The sequence below is a fragment of the Leopardus geoffroyi genome, chromosome A3, assembly GCF_018350155.1.
Source record: "Leopardus geoffroyi isolate Oge1 chromosome A3, O.geoffroyi_Oge1_pat1.0, whole genome shotgun sequence".
Lineage (NCBI taxonomy): Eukaryota > Metazoa > Chordata > Mammalia > Carnivora > Felidae > Leopardus > Leopardus geoffroyi.
Window position 1 is genome coordinate 3,626,323 of NC_059336.1, and position 24,129 is coordinate 3,650,451.

At 59.0% G+C, this 24,129-nt stretch overlaps 1 protein-coding gene across 5 annotated transcripts in view; it reads right to left on the reverse strand.

The window, feature by feature from the left end:
* PHACTR3 (phosphatase and actin regulator 3) overlaps window positions 1-24,129 on the reverse strand; it is a 214,912-nt gene that overhangs the window by 75,482 nt on the left and 115,301 nt on the right. For 2 of the 5 annotated variants that reach the window (XM_045444069.1, XM_045444071.1), the window contains exons 3-7: window positions 22,976-23,053; window positions 16,229-16,411; window positions 6,771-6,983; window positions 2,021-2,195; window positions 1,043-1,290 (exon numbers count right to left, since the gene is read on the reverse strand). In XM_045444069.1, coding sequence (XP_045300025.1) covers window positions 1,043-1,290; window positions 2,021-2,195; window positions 6,771-6,983; window positions 16,229-16,411; window positions 22,976-23,053 — 897 coding nt within the window. The remainder of the gene's footprint in view (window positions 1-1,042; window positions 1,291-2,020; window positions 2,196-6,770; window positions 6,984-16,228; window positions 16,412-22,975; window positions 23,054-24,129) is intronic. The other 3 variants (XM_045444073.1, XM_045444070.1, XM_045444072.1) reach the window with 2 other exon arrangements.

Genomic DNA, 24,129 nt, shown 5'->3' on the forward strand with positions numbered 1-24,129 from the left:
ACACAGGGCCCGGGGAGGACACGGCCAGACCTGGGGTCTGCTCCAAGGAGGAGTCCAGAGGACCCATGACCACCTGCCTACTTGGCAGGTGCCACTTCAAGAGAGTGTCAGGGTGGGTCCGGGCCACAGGGAGGGCAGAGGCACTGTTTTCAGGGACGGGCAACAGGCCAGGTTTGGGGGCCAAGATCAAGAGCTCAGACCTGAAGATCTAAGGCTGGAGACACCCACGAGACCCTCTGATGGACACACGGAGTCAACACAGCAATATCTCGGACCTCGGGGGACCCAACGGCCTTGCAGACAGTATATAAAGCCATTCATCTATCCGCTGCTCTCTCACTCCTTACGACCAGGCACCGTGTGGACAAGGGCGTACCACTGTGTGATACCGACCCTCCTCCAAGTAGTGGGCACTCAGCACGGCCCCCGGGGCCCGCAGGTGACCCTCCCTGCGCTTCCTGGTCCCGGCCTGCACATCCTCTGCCCCATCGGGGCGGCCGCGATGCGCTGCCTCCCTGAGCCTGTGTCCTCAGGGTAAGACACAGCAGTCACTCTGGCTCCAGAGCACGCTGTGAGGACAGACCTGATGCCCGTCATCTCAAGGCCTGTGAACCTGCGTTCCCACACAAGCAGGTGTGGTCACACGTGTGCCACGTCCGGGACGGCCGCTGGGCCCCATCCCCTTCCCCCTCCCCCTTCCACCTCATTTCGCTTTGCTGGTAGCATTTTTACTATATTTCCAAGCACCGGACCTCCGAGCACCGCCTGTACGACTTTCTGCCGTGCGTTCCCAGGCAGCGACGCTCTCAAAGTTACTTGCTGAGCCTCGTTTACGGGTTTACAAAAACACGAAAATCAATACGCAGTTACCAAAATAATAGAGGCTCGGTCTGCGTCTCCTACTCCCAGCCCAGGGCCTGTCCGCACACACCCCCGCTCATCCTCGGAGGCGTGTCTCCCTTCCTTCGCCCCCACCCCTCCTCCGCGCCAGGGGCAGAAGCGCCTGGTCAGCGTGGCCCCGCCGACCCCGCCCTCCCCTCACCAGAGATGATGGAGTCGTTCAGAGCCTCTTCATCCTGATACACCAGCAGGTCGTCCTTGAGTTCGGAATTCACGATCAAGTTCTCCTTGTTCTCCTCCGAGCCCTTGGCTGCCGTCCGCTTGCTCTCCGAGACGCCGTCAAAGCTCCAAGCCTCCTCCCTCTCCTTGCCCCGCTCCATGCTGGACGTTCTCGACAGGCGGACGTCCACCCGCTTCTTCGGGGATGCTTTACTGTCCCGTCCTGGAAAACTGAAGCGGAAGATAGTTTGGGTTATACGCTGTCCGCTTCGTCCGAGGACCCAGCATATCGACTTGGGGGCTTCCGATAATATTGCAAATTCCCCGAGTACGTGCAGCGTCCAGCTTCTGATCTGAATGCACAGGGCACGCAGCCCCAGATGGCACACAGGCTTTGCGTCCAGGCACATGGCTGTCCTGAACAGCATACACACGCCTATGATGAAGCCTGTCATGCTTAGTACACTCGGGGCCAGGGCTTCCCGAGAACGGACGGACGTGTGCAGCGTTTCTGCCAAACCACACGTGCGTCCCATTCCCTATCTGCTTTGCCCTCCGTCCACTTCTCCTTCACAGCCTGCCTACAGACACAGGAAATGAAAACTCAATGTGCAAGCTTCAGGAACAGGCTTACCTGTACTCTTGCCTAACGAAAACTCAAAGCCTGCAGAGGCCGGGACGGCTACTTCTCCTCCACGGCACTCCCTAACCTGGATCCTCCCGGGGAAATGCAGGGGCTTTGTGGTCAGGCTCCCACGGTGTCCAGCCCCCGAATGTCCTCTCCTGGAGTGTGGTACCCAAGACCAGAGCCCGGGGCAAAGGGAAAAGGCGGGGCTCTTGTCCCAACCTCAAGAATTTCAAGACAGTGACAGCAGCGCACGGAACTCAGTCGGGGCGCATGACACGAGACTGGCCTGGATGGAAATCTGGGCACACAGGTCTCCCTACCAGGGCGGCTCACCTGTCCTGGCGATGCTTGGTGGCCAGCGCCCTGTGCAGCTCCTCAATGACGCGGCTGGGGGGCAGTGGCCGGTGGACAGTGGCAAGATGTGGAGACCCCGTGGGCGTGGAAAGCTGTCCTCGGAGGGGAGGGTCAGTGTTTTTCCCGCCAGAGCCTTGGAAGAGTGCAGGCTGGCCTGGAGCACGAGAGGGACCGAGAGGAACGTGAGCCCCCGGGAGCAGGGAGGAGGGACTCTGCAGAAAGACATGAGCCCGAGGGCAGAGGACACAGCTCCCCCCACCCCCCGGCCAGGTGACCTTGACGTCCTGTTCCAGAAGTTGTGCCAGGTCCCCTGCCCCCAGAGCCAGAGACAGGGCTCACCTCTGTCCGGTTCCATCCACGAGACCCCCCGCCCCCAAGCCTGGGGGATGAGCTCCACAGACATCAGTGCCAACGAGCCCCCTGCAAGGTCTCAGGCACAGAAAACCGGACGCCCCTCTCCTCCTACTTGGAATCAATGACTTCACTGGGTCTGCCCTTCTCACCTGAATTTGTGACTCTGGGCAGGGCCCAAGTCTACCTTTCTTACTGCTGTATCCCCAGGCCTGGCACTTAATACATGTGCAAGAGACATCCGTTTGTATGAAATGATTTTGAAGACTCAGAATAGACTTGCTCAAACCCTGCCTGAGAAGGTGAGGCTTCTCTTGCTCCTCTAACAGACGCTCCCCGAATGTGCACTCCAAGTCCCACACGGCGTCAGGCGCTGGGGGCAGCAGAAGGCGTGGGTTTGGTCGTTACACGGATCTGACCTCCAGTCTCAATCTGCTACTTACCAGCTGTAAGACCTCCAAGGCAAGTCCCCAAAACTCGAGAAGGCTCAGCCTTCTTATCTGTAAAATGGGCCAACAGTTCCCTGATGGGGCCAGCAGGAGCCCGGCAGCTGGGTTAGGGCCTGGCACCTGTTACTTCTTCATACACAGACCTGTTCCCAGAGAGGCTGAGGCGGGCTTCCGCTAAACTGATACAAACAGACCAACCCCTTCTTAGCCTCAGCAGGAAGAGAGAGAGAAACAGAGAGACAGACACAGAGACACAGAGATCGAGACCACTCCATAAAAAACAAAGACTTTCTGACGCAATCCTGGAACGTGGATGTCACGAACAGGAAGACAGAAGGAAAACTGTAGGTCTCATCGGGACACATCATTTAGCGGTCTTTACAAACACCGGTCTTGGTGGGCACGGCCAGGAAACACGCACGGCCCAGGCCTTGCCCTCGACGGGCCTCTAGGCCGGCCAGGTGGGGCCAAGAGAGGAAAGGCAGACAGAAAGCCAACTGGAGAAAGAGCTGTGCCAGGCAGGGGGGCTGAGAGCACCTGGGGTCGGGAGCACGTGGGCTGGGCTACGGAGGTCAGGCGAGGCCTCTCGGCAGAAGGGGACATCTGAGCTGACGCCCAAGGATGAGACGGTGCCAGCCATTCACAATGTGGCCAGACACAGGGCACAGGCGGGGGGGGGGGGGGGGGCTCCACCCGAGAGTGGCCCCCAGGGCCGTCCCCAATTCTCCACACTCCACCAGCTCATCCCCCACCAACCTCCACCCCTCCTGGGGCGGCCCCTGCTCATCACAGGGACCGCCTCCCCTGCAGGTGTTGCTCTGCTGCCTGGAACCCTCGCCCACACCTGCTAGGAAGGCATCCCCGGTCCCAGCGTACAGGCGGGGAAACTGAGGTGGCGTGGCTTGTCTGTGCTCCCTCAGCCAGGACCCTTACAGGGTCGCCACATGCTGGCAATCACGAATACACTGAACGATCACCCCCCATTTCCTGCTCTGCTGAGCGCTGTACCTGGCCCGCCTCATCCAGCCGCCCAGGGCACCAGTTAGCACTCCCCTTTCTCAGATAAGGAAACTGAGGCTCAGAAGCCAACCCCAAATCGTGCTTCCAAGCTATGACAGGGGCTGGGATTGGAACTCGGTGGCAGGATTCCAAGTGTGGTTGGCAGAGGCCACGGGACCCCCATACGTGGAAGCGACCGTCATCCAGCTGGACGGGGAAAGCTTTGTCCTGAGGGGGTGAACTCACATGGGTCCAGGGTCCACGCAAGTGAAACACAGGTGAGTCAAGGGACCTCACGCAATTCATACGAACAGGGGGTGAGGGTTTCAGTAAATACAAGAGCACCTGCTCACCTTAATGGGGCTGCTGTGACTCAGGGGTGGCCAGATATGAAGACTTTTCAAGAAAAGCCAGAAATCTGGATTCCAGGTACAACTGACATGTTTTACACATGTTAATATTTAATGCTTAAATAGATTTTAATGTTTAAAATGTTGGCAACCCATTAAAAAAAAATTCGACACCACGCCGACCCGGCAAAGCAAGTCTGTGAGTCGGTCTGGGTTGGGGGGAGGGGGAAGACAATGCCCTGACCTCTGGTGGAGGGTCAGTGAGGAGGCCTGCGGGCAAAGACCCCCGTGGGGACTCAGCTTGTGTATGCTGCCCCGCCCCTGGTCCCAGTTAAGCCCAGCTAAGGGGCCTCTCTCCTCCTCTGCTGCCACCTAGCGCCCATACGCTGAAGCAAACACTTCCCCCCAAAGAGAAGAAAAAAAGAGAACAGAGGAAATAAGACAGAGTTGCCAAAATGTGGTCTCAGCTGTCAAAAAGAGATCCAGGCTGAAACCACCCTCCCATGCCCTCCAGTTCCTAGTCTAGTTCCCCAGATTAATCCCCCTGATGTTCTGGAGCTCCTCAAAAGGGAGGGGAGGGTCCCAGAGCATGAGGCCCTCGAAATCCAGAATTTCAGCTGTGCGGACAAGCAGAGGAGTCACGGCAGGGGAACCTCACTGTGCGGCCTTAGGTCTGATCTGTCCGAAGCACAGAGGAGGCAGGACGTCTGTGAGTTCTCGAGGGTCCAGAACAAACTGTATGTGAGCCAGAATAAAACACGGTGGATAGTGCCTGATCGGATGGATTTCCAATTGTTTCAAGTCTCAACGATGGAAAAGAAAACTCTCACAAGATAGCAACAAGTTGCAACAGTGTGATCCTGCCTCGAAACTTTGACTCCCATCCGTGTGGCCACATCCCCCGAAGACTATAGGCTTAGACTCCTCCCAGAGAGGTAGGAACTAGCAGGCGGGGCTCAGATCGTCCGCTTGTTCCTTCAGTCACAGTTGCGCGCACTCACTAAGCACCTGCTGTATGCCAGCACTAGGACGTGGTAGGGTCCTGGGTTGCGGTCACAAGCTCCCACAAACCGGGTAGCTCAGAACAACAGGACGTCATCCTCTCGTAATCGTAGAGGCCAGAAGTCTGGAATCAAGGTGTCAGCAGCTGGATCCTTCCGACGGCGGAGAGAGAAAGACGCCAGGCGTCCCCCAGCTCCGCCGGCAAGGCGTGACTTGCAGACAGCTCGCTCCAATCTCTGTCTCCACGTCCAGGTCGTCTGGTGGGTGCTTTTGTGTCTCTTATAAGGACACGCTCATTGGATTTAGGGCCCCTCCCTCGCCAGGACCATTTCACGTTGATCCCAATCTAATCATGTCTGCGAAGACCCTCTTCCAAAGAAGACCGCAGTTCTGAGCTTCCAGGCAGACGTGAGTTTTAAGGGCACATTACTCAGCCCACCGGGTGAGGCGAAGCATGTGGTAAGTGCCCCAAGGCCAGGCGCACGTTGCTATGGGGTAAGGTCAGGGACAGCGGCCCTGAAGGAGGGACAGAGACGCATAGGCACTGACCACGTGATGCTGGGGAAGAAGGTTTTAGCAGGAAGGGCGGTATGGGGGTTACCAGCCTCAGGCCCAGAACTGGGTTCCAGTCTCCATTAGCCGTGGGACCTGGGAGACGTTGCTGGAGCCCCTGAGCCTCGGTCTCTTCGAGGTGCTGGCCCGTGCGTTAGGAACGGGCTGTGTGTAGCTGGGCCTCCTTGTGGCCCAACAAGAGGGAAGGAGTGGTACTGGGAGTGGTGGTCAGGGGCTCACGGACAGCAAGACCGCTCAGGTCCACCATCCACGTCGTCTTCGTGCCTACTGCCTTCAGGCAGCAGGTAAGGATCGACTCTTCAAAAAAGTCACCTCGTACTGAAGGGTCTGCTTTTTTCCTGAGACCAGCAGCGTCTCCTATTTTCAGCAGTGAGGGGACAAGAAATACCCAAACTCCGAAAGCAAATGTCTCAATTGCCAGGGACTATTCAGCCAGTGTGGCCAAAGCTATAGGAGCGGATGCCTTTTGGGGCCTCTGCCCAGCCGTGCTCCCCTCTCTGATCCCCACCCTACAGTCCAGTGTTTATCCCTGCCTCCCTCTGCCTTTCGGGACAGAGCTCACTGGAACGAGGTCATGAGACAGAGCAAGCAGAGACCGTGAGCGATGGAGCCATCGGGGAGAAGTGGAGACAGACTGGGGAAGGAAGGGGAGGAGTGGGGGAGGGAGAGAGAACATGAGACAGAGAAGACACCTGAACATACAGACAAAGTCCCCCTCCTGGGGGATGGCTACACCTTTTGCATTCAGGTTCTGGAAGACTCCTTGGACTCCTGCCAATAAACTGCCTCATTTGCTTAAGGGAGCCCAGGGGTCTGCTCCTGACAACCACAGCTCATTGCTAAGAGCAGCCAGGCCTCCTGCCTCCAGTTCGTCTCCCCTGGGACTGCCTAGAGCCCGGATGGCAAAAGCAAAGGGTGAGCACCAGCCCGCAGCGGGAGCCCATCAAGACTGGTCGAAGGCACGGATGGGTGAACGGATGGAAGGATGCATGCATGCGGACCCACCTGTGACATTTTTCGTGGTTTTGCAGCCTGCCTTGGGTGGTGGCGTGGGCAACAGCGGGGGGCTGGGGAGCTGGCCCACGGATCTCTCCAGGGGTCTGGGAGGGCTGTCCAGGGAGTCAGACCCGGCTGAGGCTTGAGAGGGTTCATCCGCGGTAGGCGGGAGGCTGCCGGAGGCGTCTGCTCCTTCACCTCTGGATGCTGACGGCATCTTGGCTGGGTTCAAAGGCAAAACAGAGTTCACAAGCCATGCCGCTTCTGATGGGGTTGGACACGAGCAAGGACAGTAAAGTGGCTTGGGTGGGGTGGGACTGTTAACAGGAGCAGGGTACAGAGGGGCCGCTCAACGTACAGACCTGACTTCCTGTGAGTTTAGAAGTCAATAGAACTGTTTCGGGGAGGTGGGGGGGCGGGGAGGAGGGAGAGGAGGAAAGAATTCAGGAGCAGGAGTAATTCTGTTCCTTTTCTCGGTCAACAGGTGGCGCCAAAGCTCCTGTCCCCACCTGACCTGGGGCTGGTCACGATCAGAAGTTTGGGAATGAGACACACCCAGGCTCCAGTCGGCCCCTGCACTGTCATCCCGGGAAGTGACTCAAACTCCAGTGTCTCCATTGCCCGCATGGGAGATCTGACAAACACCAGAGTCCCTCCCAGGGTTGCTGCAAGGTTTGAACAGGAGGGAACAATGTCATGTGGGTCTGGCACCTGCAGACCCTCAAATTCAGCAGCCATTGACTTTACATGTGTGGTTTTCAGCAGCCCTGGCCCCTGGTACGTGTAGGTCCCAAGGAGTGGTTCAGGAGGCAAGGAGGTCCAGCTCAGAGGAAGGGTCAGCCCGCCCAGCGCCCCTGTCCCCTCTCCCTCCTGCTGCCCCTTGAGCACCGCCCGCCAAGACTGTCTATCCCTCCTCTGCTTTCTCCCCATCCATGAGCACTGTCTTTTCCCTTCTCCCTTCATCTGACTCAAGTCCTACTGACCATCACGCACCACCCATCCCACCCACACCCCCAAGTCCTCTGCCTTCCTTTCATTTGGGCTCACCCTGCAGAGTGCTGCAGAAGATGGTGACACAGAAACCCCAGTGGCGGCCACCTCAGGACTGCCACGGTCAGGGCCCTCAGCTCTGCCTCCACCCTGCAGTCACGGCCTCAAACCTGCCTCCAGCTCCTCACCTCCTCACTCCCGTGTGGCCTCACCTCCAGGAGAAACTGAGGCCTTCAGACAGGGGTGGGGGTGCTGTTCTTAGATGCCTGACTCCAACACGACTGCCCCTGAAACCCCATCTTCCTTCCTTCCTCCCTGATACTAGAGAGGTGGACCCCCAGCCCCATCCCCACGTAGGGACCCCAGCACACCCTGCCCTCTCACAGCAGGTGCCCAGCCTGGTGTAAGATGCCTGCTGCGCATGGCCTCGTCTCATTTTTTACAACCGGCCGAGGAGGAAGATACAAACACTCCCCAGAACAGCTTGGCAGAGCTGGGCCCACAGTCACCGCCTGGGGCTCCACCAGCCTTCGGGAAAGGTTCTGGAGGCCCTAAGGGGCAGAGCGCTGGCCGTGGTACTGAAAACACGGCGCTGGCCTGATACCTGCCCTTGGAGAATTTCCACGGAAACTCTGGAAGCAGACACTGTGCATCCCATGGATCCCAGATTATTACCATTTCTGTGCCTTTATTGCCCGTGGCCAACTCCATGGCCGTGACACTCTTGTGGCACAAGCCTGGGTCCTGCCATGTGCAAACATGGACGGGACAGTTTCTTCCTCTGAGTCCCGGGGGTCTGGACAAGGTGAGCAATGTATGATCTGGACTCCACAGGTTCCCTTAGCCAGGCTGCCAAGAGATGGGTTAACTGGGAGACTAGGCAGCCCAGGGCAGGGTCCCCATGCCTACGTCAGGCGGGGCAGGGCCGCTTGATCTCAGTTGTCCTCAGTCTCCATCACGTTCCTCTTTGGCTCCCAGACACCTGTTCCCCAGTTCCCTCCTGTCACGCTGTCTGCACATGCTCAGCCCCCGGCAGGCTCCATCGGGGCTGCCCAGGAGGACCCAGCCCTCAGCCTTCAGCCTAGGACCCATTCCTCAGTCCACAGCTCCAATTCTCTCATCTAATTTTCCCATCCAGTCCTCTGGCTTCAGAATCCAACCCATCTCTCTGTCGACCCCTGACCTTCCCTCCTAGCTCCAGACTCATACATTATCAGCCACTGTGACATCTCCATCTGGAGGTCAGAAAGGCAAAATGAAACATTCTCAAACCCCTCTCTTGATTTCCCAAGGGAAAGCCCTCTCCAGCCTTCCCCTTCCTTCAGATGCATTCACCCATCAACCCATCTTGCAAAGGTCCTTCAACAATTATGGGGTTCGGGCACCCTTCTAGGAGCCGCAGACATGGCACCCAACCAGACAGATCCCCACCCCCACCAGGCTTCCTACACAGCTCATCAGCTGTGCAGCCAGACTGGACACCCACTACCTTGCCTCCCATATGTCATTCACAGATAAATCCTGTGTGCTCTCCTTCCAAAATATTTCTCAGCAACGTTCACTTGTCCTCCCTATGCAAGCTTCCCTGGCCTCTACCTGGACCTCAGCAATGGCCTCCTGGTTCCTTCCCTTCCTGCCCCAAATCCACTCTCTACACGAGGGGTTTTGCAAACTTTGTCCACAAAGGGTTTTTTGTAGGTCAGAGTATCTGTTGGTGCAGCAACCTCCAGAAGGCTGGCAGTTCAAACAGCCAAACTTCCCTGCCTGTGCCAGAAGTGGATGCACACATGCCCAGTGCTGCCCAACAGAAATGTTTGAGATGCTGGAAATGTTTCCTCCCTGTCCATTTCAGTAGCCACCAGCCATGGGTGGTCAATGAGCAACTGACAAGTGGCCAGTGTGAAGCTGAATTTTTTTTATTTCATTTAGTTTTTATTAATCTAAATAGCCATGCAGCTAGTGAGTACTGGTGAGGACAGCTCTGGACTTCTGGGAGTCAGTGGTCCCAGCCCCCACCCCTCAACCAGAGATTGCAGGGCAAGCTTCTTCCAGCCCCACAGAGGTCTCCTCTTCCCACTAGCCCAAGGTGGAACGCGGGTCCCCCACCTCTGCTCCGAGAGCCCTGGGACTCAACACACCGGCCGGTCTCACCAAAATCTCCTCCAACATCTTCCCACAAAAGTCATCCATGCCGGTCACACACTGACCTCTATGTCCCTGACCTGTCGGGGGCTCCGCAGGCTGAGAAAGTGGGGCTCTGAGATCTTTTAGCCTCTGTCCTCTGCAGCTCATGTGAATGTGTAGCTACTGTTACAGTTTGGAATCTTGACATGAACACCCATTAAAGTCTTAATGCTATATCAGAAAAAAGATGTAGAAGACAAGGTCAGTTTCACAGGTTTCCCACATTTGAGATCCTGTCTGGGGCATGGGGGGGGGGGGGGCGCGGGGGCACTGTTCCTTTGCTCCCCTGACCAGCAGAGGTCGCTTCTCACCAACCAAACTCTAAGCCAAGGCTCCCATGTCGCTGCACAAACCACAACGTAGGGCTCAGTTGAGGAACAGACACAACCGAAGCTCAACCAAGTGTGTACATCCAGGACTTACCAGCATACTTTAGGAAACGTTCCAGTGACACGCTTCCGTGTGGCCTCCACTCACCTTCCTGAGCAGGGGCTGATAAGCTTTTTCATGTACAGGGACAGATAGTAAATATTTTAGGCTTTGCAGGACAAGAGGCCAACTCGAGAATATTATGTAGGTGCTTATGTAACAAGAGAAAAAAACTCTACCCTGCCCTTTGGTCTCGGAAGTGCCTCCCAGGCGGTGGGCATGCTTTAAGCCCAGTTACCACTCACTGGAGACCTTCCAAGACCAAGAGTGACCGGTGAGACAGGAAGGTCCCGGTGGTCTGGGGACAGCTGCTGTGAGTAGTTTCACGGCACCCCAAACACCTGGCGTGTCTCAACTGGGACAGCTGGCCAAGGGCAAGGCGGCTGGCTGAGTCCCAGATGCAGGCGGGACGAGCCCAGGGTCTGAGCAGTGCTGAAGTGCACCCACCAGTCAGGGAGGGGCAGACTCGGCTTGGTGTCTGGGTTTACAGAGCCAGCACACTGAGTGTGCCATCCAGACAGGTGGCAGCTGGGTCTCACCTATAGCCTGCCATTCACCATCCCCTCCTTACTTCACAAACAACCCATATTCCAGAGCATTCCAGAAGCACCTCTAGTTTGGATTGTAGAGTATTGTGTTGTTGTTTTTTTAAGTTTATTTTATGTTGAGAGAGAGACAGCCTAAGCAGGGGAGGGGCACAGAGAGAGAGAATCCCAAGCAGGCTCTGTGCTGTCAGCAGAGAGCCCGATGTGGGGCTCAAACTCACAGACTGTGAGATCATGACCTGAGCCAAAATCAAGAGTCGGGTGCTTAGCCAACCGAGCCTCCCAGGCACCCTGTAGAGTATTATGGTTGAAAGCATGTCCTGGGATCAAACCCCAGCTTGCCACTTATGGGCTCCCTGGCCTTAGATAAGCAACAATCTCTCTGGGCCTTTGCTCAAGGCCAGGGTTGTTAAGAACAGGGTTGTTAAGAAAATACAGTGAACACAGTACAGGTTTACTGAACGCCACTTTCCTTTTTTAATTCGTGCGTTCTTGAGAATGTCAGAGCACAGCCCTGCCTGGCAACAGAAACGCGGGACAGCCACCTGTCCCATTTAAAGTTAAAACAGATCCTGGGGCACCTGGGTGGCGCAGTCGGTTAAGCGTCCGACTTCAGCCAGGTCACGATCTCGCGGCCCGTGAGTTCGAGCCCCGCGTCGGGCTCTGGGCTGATGGCTCAGAGCCTGGAGCCTGTTTCCGATTCTGTGTCTCCCTCTCTCTCTGCCCCTCCCCCGTTCATGCTCTGTCTCTCTCTGTCCCAAAAAAATAAATAAACGTTGAAAAAAAAAAAATTAAAAAAAAAAAAAAAAAGGTAAAACAGATCCTTCTGGGCTTTTTAGGGAATGTTAGGCCACCGGTATAACACCATCCAAATAAAACCAGAAAAACAAAATCACCCCAAATACAAGGGTCCAAAGTCAACCCAAACCCAAATCACCAAACTCAAAGTGAGGGTCAAACACCAAAAACAACGGTCAGGATCTTTGACAACATCCTTTTCCTAAGAGACCTGTGATTCTGGACATAACCCCCACCCTTCCCGTCCAAATGCACACAGCAGTTAGTGACACATAGGAAGTGACAGCCCCAGCCCAGGTGTTACCACCTGGCCAAGGAGTGACGTCCCCTGAAGCCAGGAGCTTCTCCACGCACATGGACATGTGGCCCCTCCCGCGCCCCCTCCCCCAGCAAAGTTCGCAGGACGTCTGCTTTCTAAGAGAAAGCAGCTAACCTTCCAGGACACCGTGAACACCACACGAGTCCCCAGGGGATCCCATTCTGGGCCCCTGGACGTTTCCATGAACTTCCTGGGGTCAAGAAGAGATCCCACGTGCAGGCTTGAGCACGCCCCAGACACCGTGGCTGCCCAGAATGCAGCTTTCTCTGCCACACATCGTTCCCAGCACAGAGGGACAGGCCTCCCTCGGGTGTGGAGGTGCAGGGCGCGGGGACAAGAACGACGGCCGAACAGAGGCTGATAACAGCCGGTCTCCTCCAGCTCTGCACAGTCCCTGCAGACCTGGGTCCCATCGTGCCCCCACAGCCACCTCACGCTTTCACTACAGCAGCCCCACCCCCGTATCTGCAGGGAAGACGGTCTAGGCCCCCCGCGGACGCCTAAAAGCATGCAGAGCGCCGAACCCAGGAGGTACGAGGTTTCTTCCTCTACGCGCACACCTAGGATGACGTGCAATTTACAGATTAGGCCCAGTAAGAGGTTAACGAGAACCCGTGAAACACAAGTGTAACAACAACTGTAATCTGTGATAAAGGTTATGTGGTCTCTCGCTCTCTCTCGGGATACCTCCTTGTGCGGTACTCGAGCTTCTTGTGATGGGAGCTGATAGAAGCCTAGGGGAGGAGATGAAACGAGGGAAGGGTGCAGGCCCGGAAGGGAACACTAGGTTACCGTCGACCTTCTGACGACATGTCAGGAGGGGGGGCGTCCGCTTCCAGACCAGTGGCTCGCGGCAGGTGACTGAAACCGCAGATCGGGGAGACCACCGTATCCACCACGTGATAACGAGGCCCAGAGCAGATCAGCCCCCGCGGCAGCACAGGAACCAGGCTCCTTACCTTCCCAGAAGGGGCCGGGCAGGAGCGGACAGGGGAGCCCCTCGAAGGGAGTGGCCCCTTCGCAGCCCCCAGTGACCCTGGCTGCGTGGCAAAGGCAGCCCAGGGGGGCCCCCAACGTGGAAGGTTCTCGCGAAAGCTCCGTATTTTTAAATGCTGACTTGCAATTATTTAAGTGGGGAGTTTAAAGCCTGTTAGACTGTAATCCGCTCCCTCACTGCAGGGCTCTGCTCAAGGCCAGCCTTCTCCCTACAGACCTGGTGCTCCCGGCGGCGGTGGCCTCGCTCAATAGCACAGCGCAGGTGGACACGCCTCCCAAAACACACGTGCTGAACGAGGCAGGGGCTCTGGGGCGTCTGCAGGCAGCCGGATCCTGCGTGTTAATGCCTCGCTCCCCAAAAGTTGCTTTTCTGTAGTGACGTCGACAACAATCACCAGGAGCAGACACTTCCGGAGGGCTCAGGGTGTGTCCGGACAGAGCTGGGGATTCCTGCGGATTACCTAAATGCAGCAACCCCGGGATATGGTGAGGCATTATCCTCACGTGTAGTTGAGGACACAGGCTCAGAGAGGTTGAGTGACTTATTCACAGTCACACAGCTTAGTGAGGAGTTGAGGCGCGTCTCAGACCCAGGTTGGCCCGGCAAACACGTTGCCCTGAATTCCCTAATTCTATACCCCTGGGCGAGCTACAGACCCCTGTACCTCCGTTTCCCCTTGACAGAAAAGGCAACGACACTAGTGATAAAACCCCAGAGGCATTTCCAGCATAAAACAAGCTAATGCATGTGCTCAGAACAGCATCCTGCACACAACCAGCATCCTTCAGAAAATCGGGCCTTTTCTCTGTGTTCCTATACTTTGGTTTGCTACGTTTTCTTTCACGTGAACTCACACTTTTCGTCTCAACTTGTTTATTAGAAGAAAACCCGAATCACCACCCGGAGTGAGAAACCCTTTCCACCTGTGCTAATGAAAATAAACTTCGCTGTTAAAACGTTCTCTAGCTATTTGCCACAAGCCACCTCTGGAAACTCCTCTCCCACACCCTGGGGGCACAGGACCCACACCGAGGGCAGGAACGAAGAGTCCAGCTGAGGGGTGAGGCTGCATCTCTGGGGCCCCACACCGACCAGGGACAATGGTCTTGCTCCCTGGGCCCTGGCCCGCCCTGCAGCCCGGTGCTTCGCCCGCAGCGCAAATCCTCTGTGGCCCCACCTCCGTCCCGTGCCCCAGGGCTCCGGCTGCCTTCAGCCCCTCTCTCTCTATCTTACCCTGGCTCTGGCCACACGTACAGACCTTTAGCTCTGCACAAGTCCCCTGGTCTGTCCTGCTCCCTGGCCAACCACAGCCCCCAAATCCAGCCTGTGGGCTGCTTTCGTAAATAAGTTTTGCTGGCACGCAGCACATCTTCTGTGGCTGCTTTTGGGCTACTCAGAAGCGGTGGGCGGTTTCACCGGGAACCTTCTGACCCACAAAGGCAACCGTAGTTAACTGGCTCCGTGCAGAAAAAGTTTGCGGACCCTGTGCTCTGTCTTTGCAGATGTCCTTCTCCCAACCGGGATGCTCTTTTCCTCACTCTCTGCCTGGCCAATGCTTGCTCATCGCTAGGCTCCCCCAGCCCCCAGACTCAGGGAGGGGCCCCAGTGTGCACGCCCGCTGTCGTGGACTCAGCTCAAGGAGATCCGCAGGTTTGTCCGCCCTCCCCCATCACTCTGGGAGGACGAGACCCGGACACATTTGCCATTAGGACCCCCGACCCGACAGCACATCCCGTCCAGGAGAAAGTCCTTCACACAAATCTGTGGCCTCAACAAGCCAACTGTACTCTTGAGACTCCATCCCCAAACCAAGCACACAGGGAAAGAGAGCGCCGGAGGTTAGCAGGGGCGCCGACGGAGCAGGCAGAGCTGAGCAGCAGAAGGAACCTGCCAAGGAGAAGTGCCAGGCGCCAGTAGGGGGCTGGGTGCAGCAGCCTGGCACGCGGGAGGCTGGGCGGCCAAGGGGCAGGGCTCAGGCGGGGTCAGGCCGTTGATGCCTGGGGCCACCAGGGCACAGGCGTATGCTGAGAGGGTGTCTGCAGGAGAGGCCAGGACTGTCCCAAGGTTCACAGCCCTTCAGACCGCAAACTCCTATCACATCTTCAAGCTGGGGTAAGACTGGGGAGGCACAGCCACCCCCAGGGAGGGCGGGGCACGGCTCTCAGCAGGTGCCCACTAGTGCCGGCCGGGGCGGCCGGTGGAAAGCGTCGGTGTGAGCCTTGTTTGGCAGAAGGCGGCAGCAGAGAACAGATGCCCACCTGGCTCCAAAGCCACAGAAGCCCCAGCAGGCCTGTCCACACGGCCTCGATTTCCAACCTGCCACGCTTGTGCAGACGGTTCAACTTCCAACCCCCACCCTGTGCCTGGTGTACTCATAGCTTGTAATTTTGCGAGGGGAGAAGTTCCCAGCTTGACGGTGAGGTCCCCCCGAGTATTTCTGCAAAACAGCTAATGGGTCAGAAGAGGGGCGGGTGCTTCAAAGCACCACGGGCTCCTTCGGGGGGCTCGTGTTTTGCCTCCTGTCTGCCTTCCCTTCCTCCCCACCTCGCCCACGGCTGGCCCCTGTCTGGTCCAGTCAGTGAAAACCACCACGGCCACGGCCCCCGCCGTCCCCACGGAGGCTCAGAGGGGCGCACACTACCTTCAAACGGCACCGAATGAGAACTACTGTTCTTCCCGCTTAAGAGCGCTGGGAAAAGAGGTTTCAAGCAACACAAGCAGCACGCCCTTCGGCGAGGTGGCGAGGACAGCCCTGCGCGAGGAACACGGCATCCGACGCCCCACACGCACCACACGGCTCCGGGCGCCGTGCGCCGGGCACCGAGGTCATGCTCTGTGGAGGACACAGCCACCTGCTGAGGACCTGGGCCCCTCGGAAGGTCCCTCGACCCCATCCCGCCCTCCTGTCTTGGGGTCAACGAGGATGCCCCTACGGACACCGGCTCGCTCCCCTGGAGAGAATTTTCCTGCTCAGACGTTCCCAGAGGCAAGAGACGGTCCCGGGAAGAGCCAGAGAAAAATGCCCCAGCAGAGTTTAAACTGCACACGACAGAGTATGGCAGGGCTCGGAGCCCAGAGCATGGCTGTGCCTCCAAGGACAGGATTCCACCAGAACTATTGCCCAGGCCGTGGCCAGGGACCTCGGCTGCCACCCAGCCGACGGCCATCCCGGCAGTGGCTCAGCCCCGCATGGTTACAGCCGTACCTGCGTCGTCAGAATGGGGGTCCGAGGGCAGTGGTGCGTCCAGGGAAGGCTGGTCTGTCCCGGTGGCCAAAGGGCTTCCTGGCTGGGCTTCTTCTGAAGTCAGCATCTCCTGCTTGGGGGTGGACGGTTCGCTCTGTGCCGCTCGGGGGCCCCCGTCGGGATTGCACACTTTGCTCTCAGCATCTGTAAGGAAACGCGGCGGTCAGCGGAGCCCGCGCCTCCCTTCCGACACGCTTGCACTCACGCGGGGTGCCTTCCTGGGAGACGTGCCATCCCAGGCCCTGCTGTGGTGCCCCTTCAGTTCTTCCCCACGCCACCCCCCGGAGTCCCCCTCCACATCCGGTCTTCTTAAGGGGGTCCCAGCACTGCCACACCCCCCCTCCCCCGCCGTCCCCGGGGCCTCTGTGCACCACCGGCCCATGGGAGCCTAGGAAAGCCTCCACCCACCTCCGTGGTACGCGCCCCCCACCCCCACACTGGCCTCCGCCCTGCGGCTCGCTCGACCAACAGCGCATCCGCAGGTTGGATGCAGCTGTGCCTTTAAAAGTGCTCGCAGGCTCCTGCAGTCAAGCCACCACTGCCCTCGCTGCTGGGACACGCGGGGCCAGCGGGCCGGGGCGAGAGGCAGACGGTGCAAACCTGAGCTGCTCCTGTCCTGGCAGCAGAGGCCAACCCAGACGGGACAACAGACCCTGGCTGCCGTATGCCCTGAGGTGCTGCAGGCGTCTGCCACAGGACATTGTCACAGCTACCGGTAACCAATCCACGTTTGCACCCACCCTTCCACAATCAGGTCCCTGGTACGCAAACCTTCTCAGTCCCCCACTGTGAGTCTGGGACTGGGCCCACCCAGGGAGGCGGGGATGAACAAGTCAGTCCTTGCCGGCAGGGGGCTCACACTCCGAGGAACCGCAAGCCCAGGACTAGGGGCACAGAGCGGGGAGTCCCTCGGTCTAGACAGGTGGCCTTCTCAGAAAAAAATAACCCCAGGCTCACAGTGCCTGAGCGGCTCAGTCCGTTAAGCATCCGACTCTTGGTTTTGGCTCAGGTCATGATCTGGTAGTTCATGGGTTCAAGCCCCACGTCGGGCTCCATGCTGACAGCGCTGAGCTTGCTTGGGATTCTCTCTCTCCCTCTGTCTGCCGCTCTCCCACTCATGCTCCCTCTTGCTCTCAAAATAAATAAATAAACTTAAAAATATTGTTTCAAAAAATGACCCCCAGTTCCTAGTAGGGCTGAAACAAGGATCCAGTGTCTCCCCTTGCTTGGGGGCTCGGCTGCTGGAACTTGGAGGGTGTGGCCTTTGACTGAAAATGGGGGGGGGGCGGCTTTGTGCCCAGGTGCATAACTGGCCCAGTCGCATGGCCACCAGAGGGCGGGTCCGGGCTGGGACACAGCCAGCTGATAACCATCACCCCTTCTGAGACACAGAGCACCGACCCATGCACGGGGCACCTGCACGGCCCCCTCAGCTGTCACGGCCAGTTCAGGGAGGTCACCACGGCACAGAGCAGCAGTGTGACCCACACACGTCCCTCCGTGGGGAGACGGCACGACGGGGAGGTCAGCCTGGCTCGGGAGAGCTGCCTCCCATCCCCGTGTCGGGGGTGCAGGGGTCAGTCTCAGAGTCGGGCCCCTTCCGCCTCCGCCTGTCTCACTCCCTACCTGCTGCCCTCGTGTCCTCCAACAACGTCCCTTTCACCCCCAAAGTTGGACAAGAAGTAGGTCACCCTACCCATGCCTCCCATCCCACGGCAGACACCTCCGGGCCTCCGCTTCCGGGCCTCCGAGACGGGGGCAACAACATCACTACTTGCCTCAAGGCCTCCACGTGGGAATTAAATCAGTTCCGCTACACCACGCACCTGGCCAAGAGCAGGCACGCGACATGTGCTTGCAATTATCGTCACTGCCCTCGATGAGGCCTGACGAGGAAGCCTGAGGGCCCGGCCCCTGGGCTGAGCCCGCGCGCCCACGTGAGGGTGACAGGCTCCCTCGGCAGGATCCTTGCCGCACCCGGGACTGGGGCCTGGTGCCCGGCGTGGGACCCCAAAGGGACGGGAGTCGCAGCTGATGCCCACCAAGCCCCCCTCCCCCCCGGCTGCACAGCCCTCTCCCCAGGGAAGGGCAGAGAGGCCGGCCAGCCGGAAGTCTGGAGATTTGGGGCTGGGAAGGGCTCGTCTATGCAGCCAGGTCAGCTGACCAAAGGTCCTAGACGAGGGGCCGGCAGCCTCTTCCAAAAAGGAGACGGCTGGTATTTTAGACTTTGTGGGCCACACGGCAGGTACTGCATTCTTTTTTAATTTTCACAAAACCCTTTAAGTTTAAAAACCGTGCCCAGCCCGAGGGCCTTGCAAAACCTGCTCCCGGACCAGACCTGCTGCAGACTTGGCAGCGATGGTCTGCCAACCCGCCCTGGCGCAGGCAAAGACCCAGATGCCAGCCAAGGGCGCAGACCCAGTGGGCATAGCTGAACGTCACAAAGCTCAAAACTACACTTTCCCGGACGCCGCTCAGGGCTGATTTACGCGGCCTCGACATGCAGTCGTGACGGTCTCTGCCGCCAGCTTACTTGGTCCTCGGTGGCAGGGCGCAGGGCACAGCTGGCACCGAGGGGCCTGCCTGCCGGGGACACAGCACCGTCTCGGCCGGACCGCACACCTCCGCGAGGGGAGGCTGCAGCCCACCGCTTACAGAGGCACACCCCTCCTTCGAAAGGACAGGCCGCTGGCGGCCAGGGACGACCACTGTTTGAACCCACGACCCTCCCCTAATCATCACCAACGACAATCACGTGACCAGAACTCGCACGTGTGGGGCCCAGAGGCCTGCAGCCCGTGGCCAGCTCGGCCAAGGCTTCGTCCTCCCCAAACACGCGGACTTAGGGGCCCTCCCCTGCGTCCCCGCTCAGCGCACTTGTAGGACCTTTCTGGGCTGCGCTCAGAGCCCCGGTTCCTAATCACGTTCAATGAAAAGTTGGCAGTTCCCAAAATAGCCCTGCTGGCAGGGCCGTTGCCTAGAAACGCCGTTGGGGGGGGGGGGTGGCGAGGAGATGTGGGTGGCTTGTCCCCTGTGCCTCGCCGTTCAGCCAGCCCTCCCTCCCGGCCTGCTCTCCATCGGATGTCCGTCCTCCCCCCGGGGGCTGTGGAGGGGCACACGGCAGCCACGCGACAGGAACGCGCCGCAAACACACGCACCGCGCCCGGCCTTCCCGCCACGTAGCAGCCAGATGCACCTGACTCGTCGCCGCCCAACCCCCCCCTCCCCGAGGAAGGAAACCACGCGTCTCTCGGGTCACCGAACACAAGTATCTTTTTTACACCCGGTGCTGGAACGGGAGATTCCTCCAGTTACTGAAGCAAATGCAAGTGGACGCACGCGGGAAGACAGAGCAAAGTCACTGGGGGGAAATGTGCAGGCTCCTGTCCCGTGGGCTAGGACGCAGTGGAGGGGCTGGGACGCTGCTGGCCCTTGCCAGTCACCCAGGAGTCGGCGGAGCCTGGCCAAAGCAGGGAAGGGTCACCTGCCCCCTCCCCGCGCACACCCGGCACATCAGCAGACTTGCAGGAACAAGGGGGCTGGGGGGTCAGACTGCCTCATAAAACCACACGCCCAGGAGGGACACGGGCTCATCTCCCGGGGACCCCGGGGCTCTTCCCTGCAGTCCCCTCCCGGGGACCAGCTCACATCATCAGGCTGCTGACTGCTCTAGGGGTGGGCAAACCCCCAGGTGACACACACGGAGACCGTGCACGTGTGCGGCTTCGTCCTGGCCAAAGAAGGGCACGGGTGAGGTCTGGGGCAGCTCTGCAGGGCCTGTGACCCGAGCCCGTGGCAGCCTCTCTGGGCCCCTTGGTCACTGTCACCCACACCCACCACCCAGGCGCCCGCTGGGCATGAAGCCCTGGGTACCGCTTGGCCACAGGGAGGTGCTCCGGCTGCAGACAAGCAGCCTGGCTGGCAGCAGGTGGTGGCCACGGAGTCCTTCCTCCGAACCCCGGAGGGGGGGGCTCACCCCCACACCGAGGCTACGCGGAGGCCAGTGGAGGGGAGGAGGCTCAGCTCCGAGCCCAGAGCCGGAAGGGGGCACTCGGCACCCCCACCAAGGATTCCCAGCACCCAGCCGGCCATCCCAATACCAGAACAAATCCGGGCGCACACGGCCTGACCAGGACTTGACCCCGCCCCCAGCGGGAAAAGGCATTTTCTAAGCAAGTGCTTGGCACAAACCCCAGTGTGGGGCAGGAGGTGCCCCGGGAGCCTGATGCCAAGCACCGTCCTAGATCCTGCTGTCCCTGCAGCCTCAGGAGCTGGAGCACATGGAGGAAAAAGAGCACCACAAGAGCACATCCCCCTCCTCCCCCTGGCCCCAGGCCGCCTCCCAGAGGCACCCTGCTTCCCTAGCATGCCCGCCTCAGCGACACGCTGGGCAGGCTCACCGCAGACCCGCTCAGCCCGTGCTCCTGTGCTGCCCCGGGCTCCTGCGGCCACTTGGAAGTGCCTTTGTCACCCGGTAGCTTCCGGGGGGGGGGGGGTTGGGGTGCAGGGAAGATACAAGGCTCTGCCAGACCCAGGGCCCCCTCCACGCTTCCTACCTGCCTGCCCCTCACCCACCTTCTCCCTTCCACCATAGGCCCTCCAGGGCTGGAAGATACGCCCCGCTTCCCCGCTCTCTGTTTCTCAGCCTTGGTGGCACCAAAGCCAGAGGCAGCTGGGGAGGTACCGTGAAGTCCAGGTGCGTGGGTCCCGCCCCCAGGGCATTTAATTCAAGAGCGTGCCTGGCGAAACTAACGCACAGCGCAGCTCGCCCTGAGAACGAGCCTGCTCTCCCGGGGCCCTGGGATCCCCCGCAGACGTGACCCCCTGGCCCCCTGCCCAGGTCGGGTTCCGGGGTCTTGTTCTCCGGGTGCTCACCCTACCCCCTCCGTGGTGATCCTGCATCTGCGGGACCTTCTCCTGGGGCATCACTTAATGAGCACGGTTTCAACCCCTGAGGAAGGAGACCGTGTGTCGGACCCACCTGGTTCCCGGTTCATAATCACTCGGCGAGACAAAGCGTGATCTAAAGGGGGGGGTGGCAGATGACACTCTGGGGGCCAAAGCCAGACACTGCCTGCTCCATATGGCCCATCAGCCATCAGACAAAACCGTTTAACAAAGGTTCAGAGCTGAGGAAAGGCAGACTGCTCTTCTGGAAGACTCCCCTTCGGTTCCGCACCCACCCCTCTGTGTTCCTGACAGCAATCAAATCCATCCACTTACTTTTCATGCACCAGCGACAGTATTTTCTATGATAGATGATACACAGGCCTCAAGTCTGTTTTCATTTCCCATCCCCCTTCCCCAAGATCCAAAGGAAGGTTGGCTGGAAACATGCTCAAAATGCAGGGTTTGGAGCTGTTTTGTCCCACCCAGACTAACACGGTCCAGGTTCCTATCAGCAATGACATCCCCCCAAACCCGAGAGTCGGAACGTTCAGCATCCGAACCCTGAAGGACTGGGTACCGAGCTCTCCTCTTACACGCAAGTTAGATCCTCAGTCGTGAGCCATCTGCTGTGTTGGTTTCCCAGGAAGACGGCGTCCTCAAAATACTCCACTCTTTGGGCACCTGGGTGGCTCGGTCGGTTCAGCGTCCGACTCTTGATCTCAGCTCAGGTCATGATCTCTCGGTTTGTTGAACCGAGCCCCACATCGGGCTCTGAGCTGACAGCGCAGAGCCTGCTTGGGATTCTCTTTCTCCCTCTCTCTCTCTCAAAATAAATAAATAAAATTAAAACCAAACATACTTCACTCTTTGAAGCTGAAGAAGAGACAGGAGGACAAAGACCACAGGGGGTTTGAGAGCAGACAGGCAGGACGGGGGCGGAGCCTGGTATATATCCGGATGCCCCGACTTCGCGAGGTCCCTTCCTGGGCCAAACGACAAACACGCTAGTGAGATCTAGGACAGGAAGGGGGTAGGGGCACCACGTGCCCTCACACACCCTCTGGGAACTGGCTCCGGGAGGCCAGGACCCTTCAGTCAGGAGGCAAGAGCTTGGTCCGGCTCCAGAGAGAGCTCCCAGCGGCGGTGAGGTGGGGGGGGGACACCAGAGTCCCAGAGGAGGAGGACCCACAAAAGGTGTGCGTCGGGCCCTGAGTCCCGTGCCTCGTCATCACCCAGAGAGCAGGACGAGGCGGGGAGGCCACGAACGTTACGAATGACCCGCGAGCCACAACAGGTGGTGTTTCTCAAAGACACAGAGGTGGCCACGCGGACATCACCGTGGCGAGGCCTCCAGGGCACAATGTGAGCAGCATCCGAGCGCTCCCGGGAGGCTGAGGGTGCTGTGAAGGGGTGAGGGTGAGGACGCTCAGCACCCAGAAAGCCGTCCACACGTCACAAGGACCAGCAACGGTACTAGACGGCCGTGCGAGTAAAAACAACTTGCCCGCATCAGGAACAATGACGTCAACAGGAAAAAACCAAAAGCCAATCCTGCCACTTCGTGGGGAACCAGGACCCGGCAGCAGCCTGGCCCGGGCCCAGCTAGGGCAGGAAGCCGCCGGACGTGGCCCCACAGGCGTTAGCTCCGGGCCGCTTGCAGAGGTGGCCCCGTAACCTCACGGAGGGACCCGACGGTGAATGGCCTCCTTCGGGTCCAGCCCCTGTATCCCGACACCCGGCTTCCCGGATCACCGTTCCGCCCTTGACCTTTGCCGGGCACCCTGGCCCAGCACCTGCCACCGTGGCGGCCCCACTTACCCCGCTCCATCATCTCCAGCAGACCCTTCTTGATGAGCTCCTCCCGACCTTGCCTGCCGGCCATCTTCTTCTCCAGTGCTGCACGACATACAAATAGGCCGGTGAGTCACGGGCAACACCACGGGGCTGGGGGCCACCGGGCGGGGAGCGCCGTTGGGGACTTCCAAGCTTTCTTACTACGCAGCCTGATGAGCGTTGCACGTACGCACGGCGGAGGGGAGCACACTGAGCGCACTGTTCAAGGCAACGATTTCTGTGATTCATCTGCAAAGCAACGCCTCGGCTAACGCTTCCTTACGCTGACTCCTGCACATGCCTACCCTCCGCCAAAGGCTCCCCAACTTACCGGCCCAGGACCGCACCCTCCCTCCACCCCCAACACCCGGGGGCGCTTTTCTGTGGGTCCTGTTATGTTTCCAGACACCCTGGTGGCTCTAGAGCTCTGGTCAGAACATGGTCTTTTGTGACCACTGCCTTCCCAGAAGTTCCTCCGAGAAAACCCCGGGTTTTAAACCTTTCAGAGAAGTTGCCAGACAGGGAGGGAGGACGGGGGCGGGGCCCGGCCAGGGTGCCAGCTCCCACTCACCCCTACTCGCGAGGCCGGGGGCTCACTCTGCTTGCCAGTCTCCTTTTCTTCATCTGTCCAGAAAGCTATCTGCCTACAGTTAGAACTCAATTTCCAAATACGACCCCATGCAATTCCTTGGACCCTCTTCTTTGAAAGATGCAAATTGCTGGCTACTAAGCCTGATCCCAGAGGGCCTATGGGTCACCCGTGTGTGCCAGCGCTCTGCCCGGTGACGGCTGCAGCGGGGAGCACAGATCGGAGCTGGCCTCTCCCCTCGGAGCTTAAAGACTGGCAGCAGAGGACAAACAGGTAAGGACGAGGAAGTTACTTAGCCAAAAATATCTACTGAGCACGCGCTGGGGTGTCCCTGGGAAGCAGAAACAATTCAGCCCCCCTCCCTCCAGGGCTCGAGTGGGAGCCAGCCAGCCAGCAGGGATAACAGAGCTGCTCAAATGCTTAGAACTAATAAAGCATTAACTGAGCACCTACGTTGTAAAGGCATGGGGAAGCCAGACAGGCATGGTCTCCGCCTGGAGGCAGCGCTGGGGAAGCTGGATGAGAAGCATCTACACCTGGGGCCGTGGAA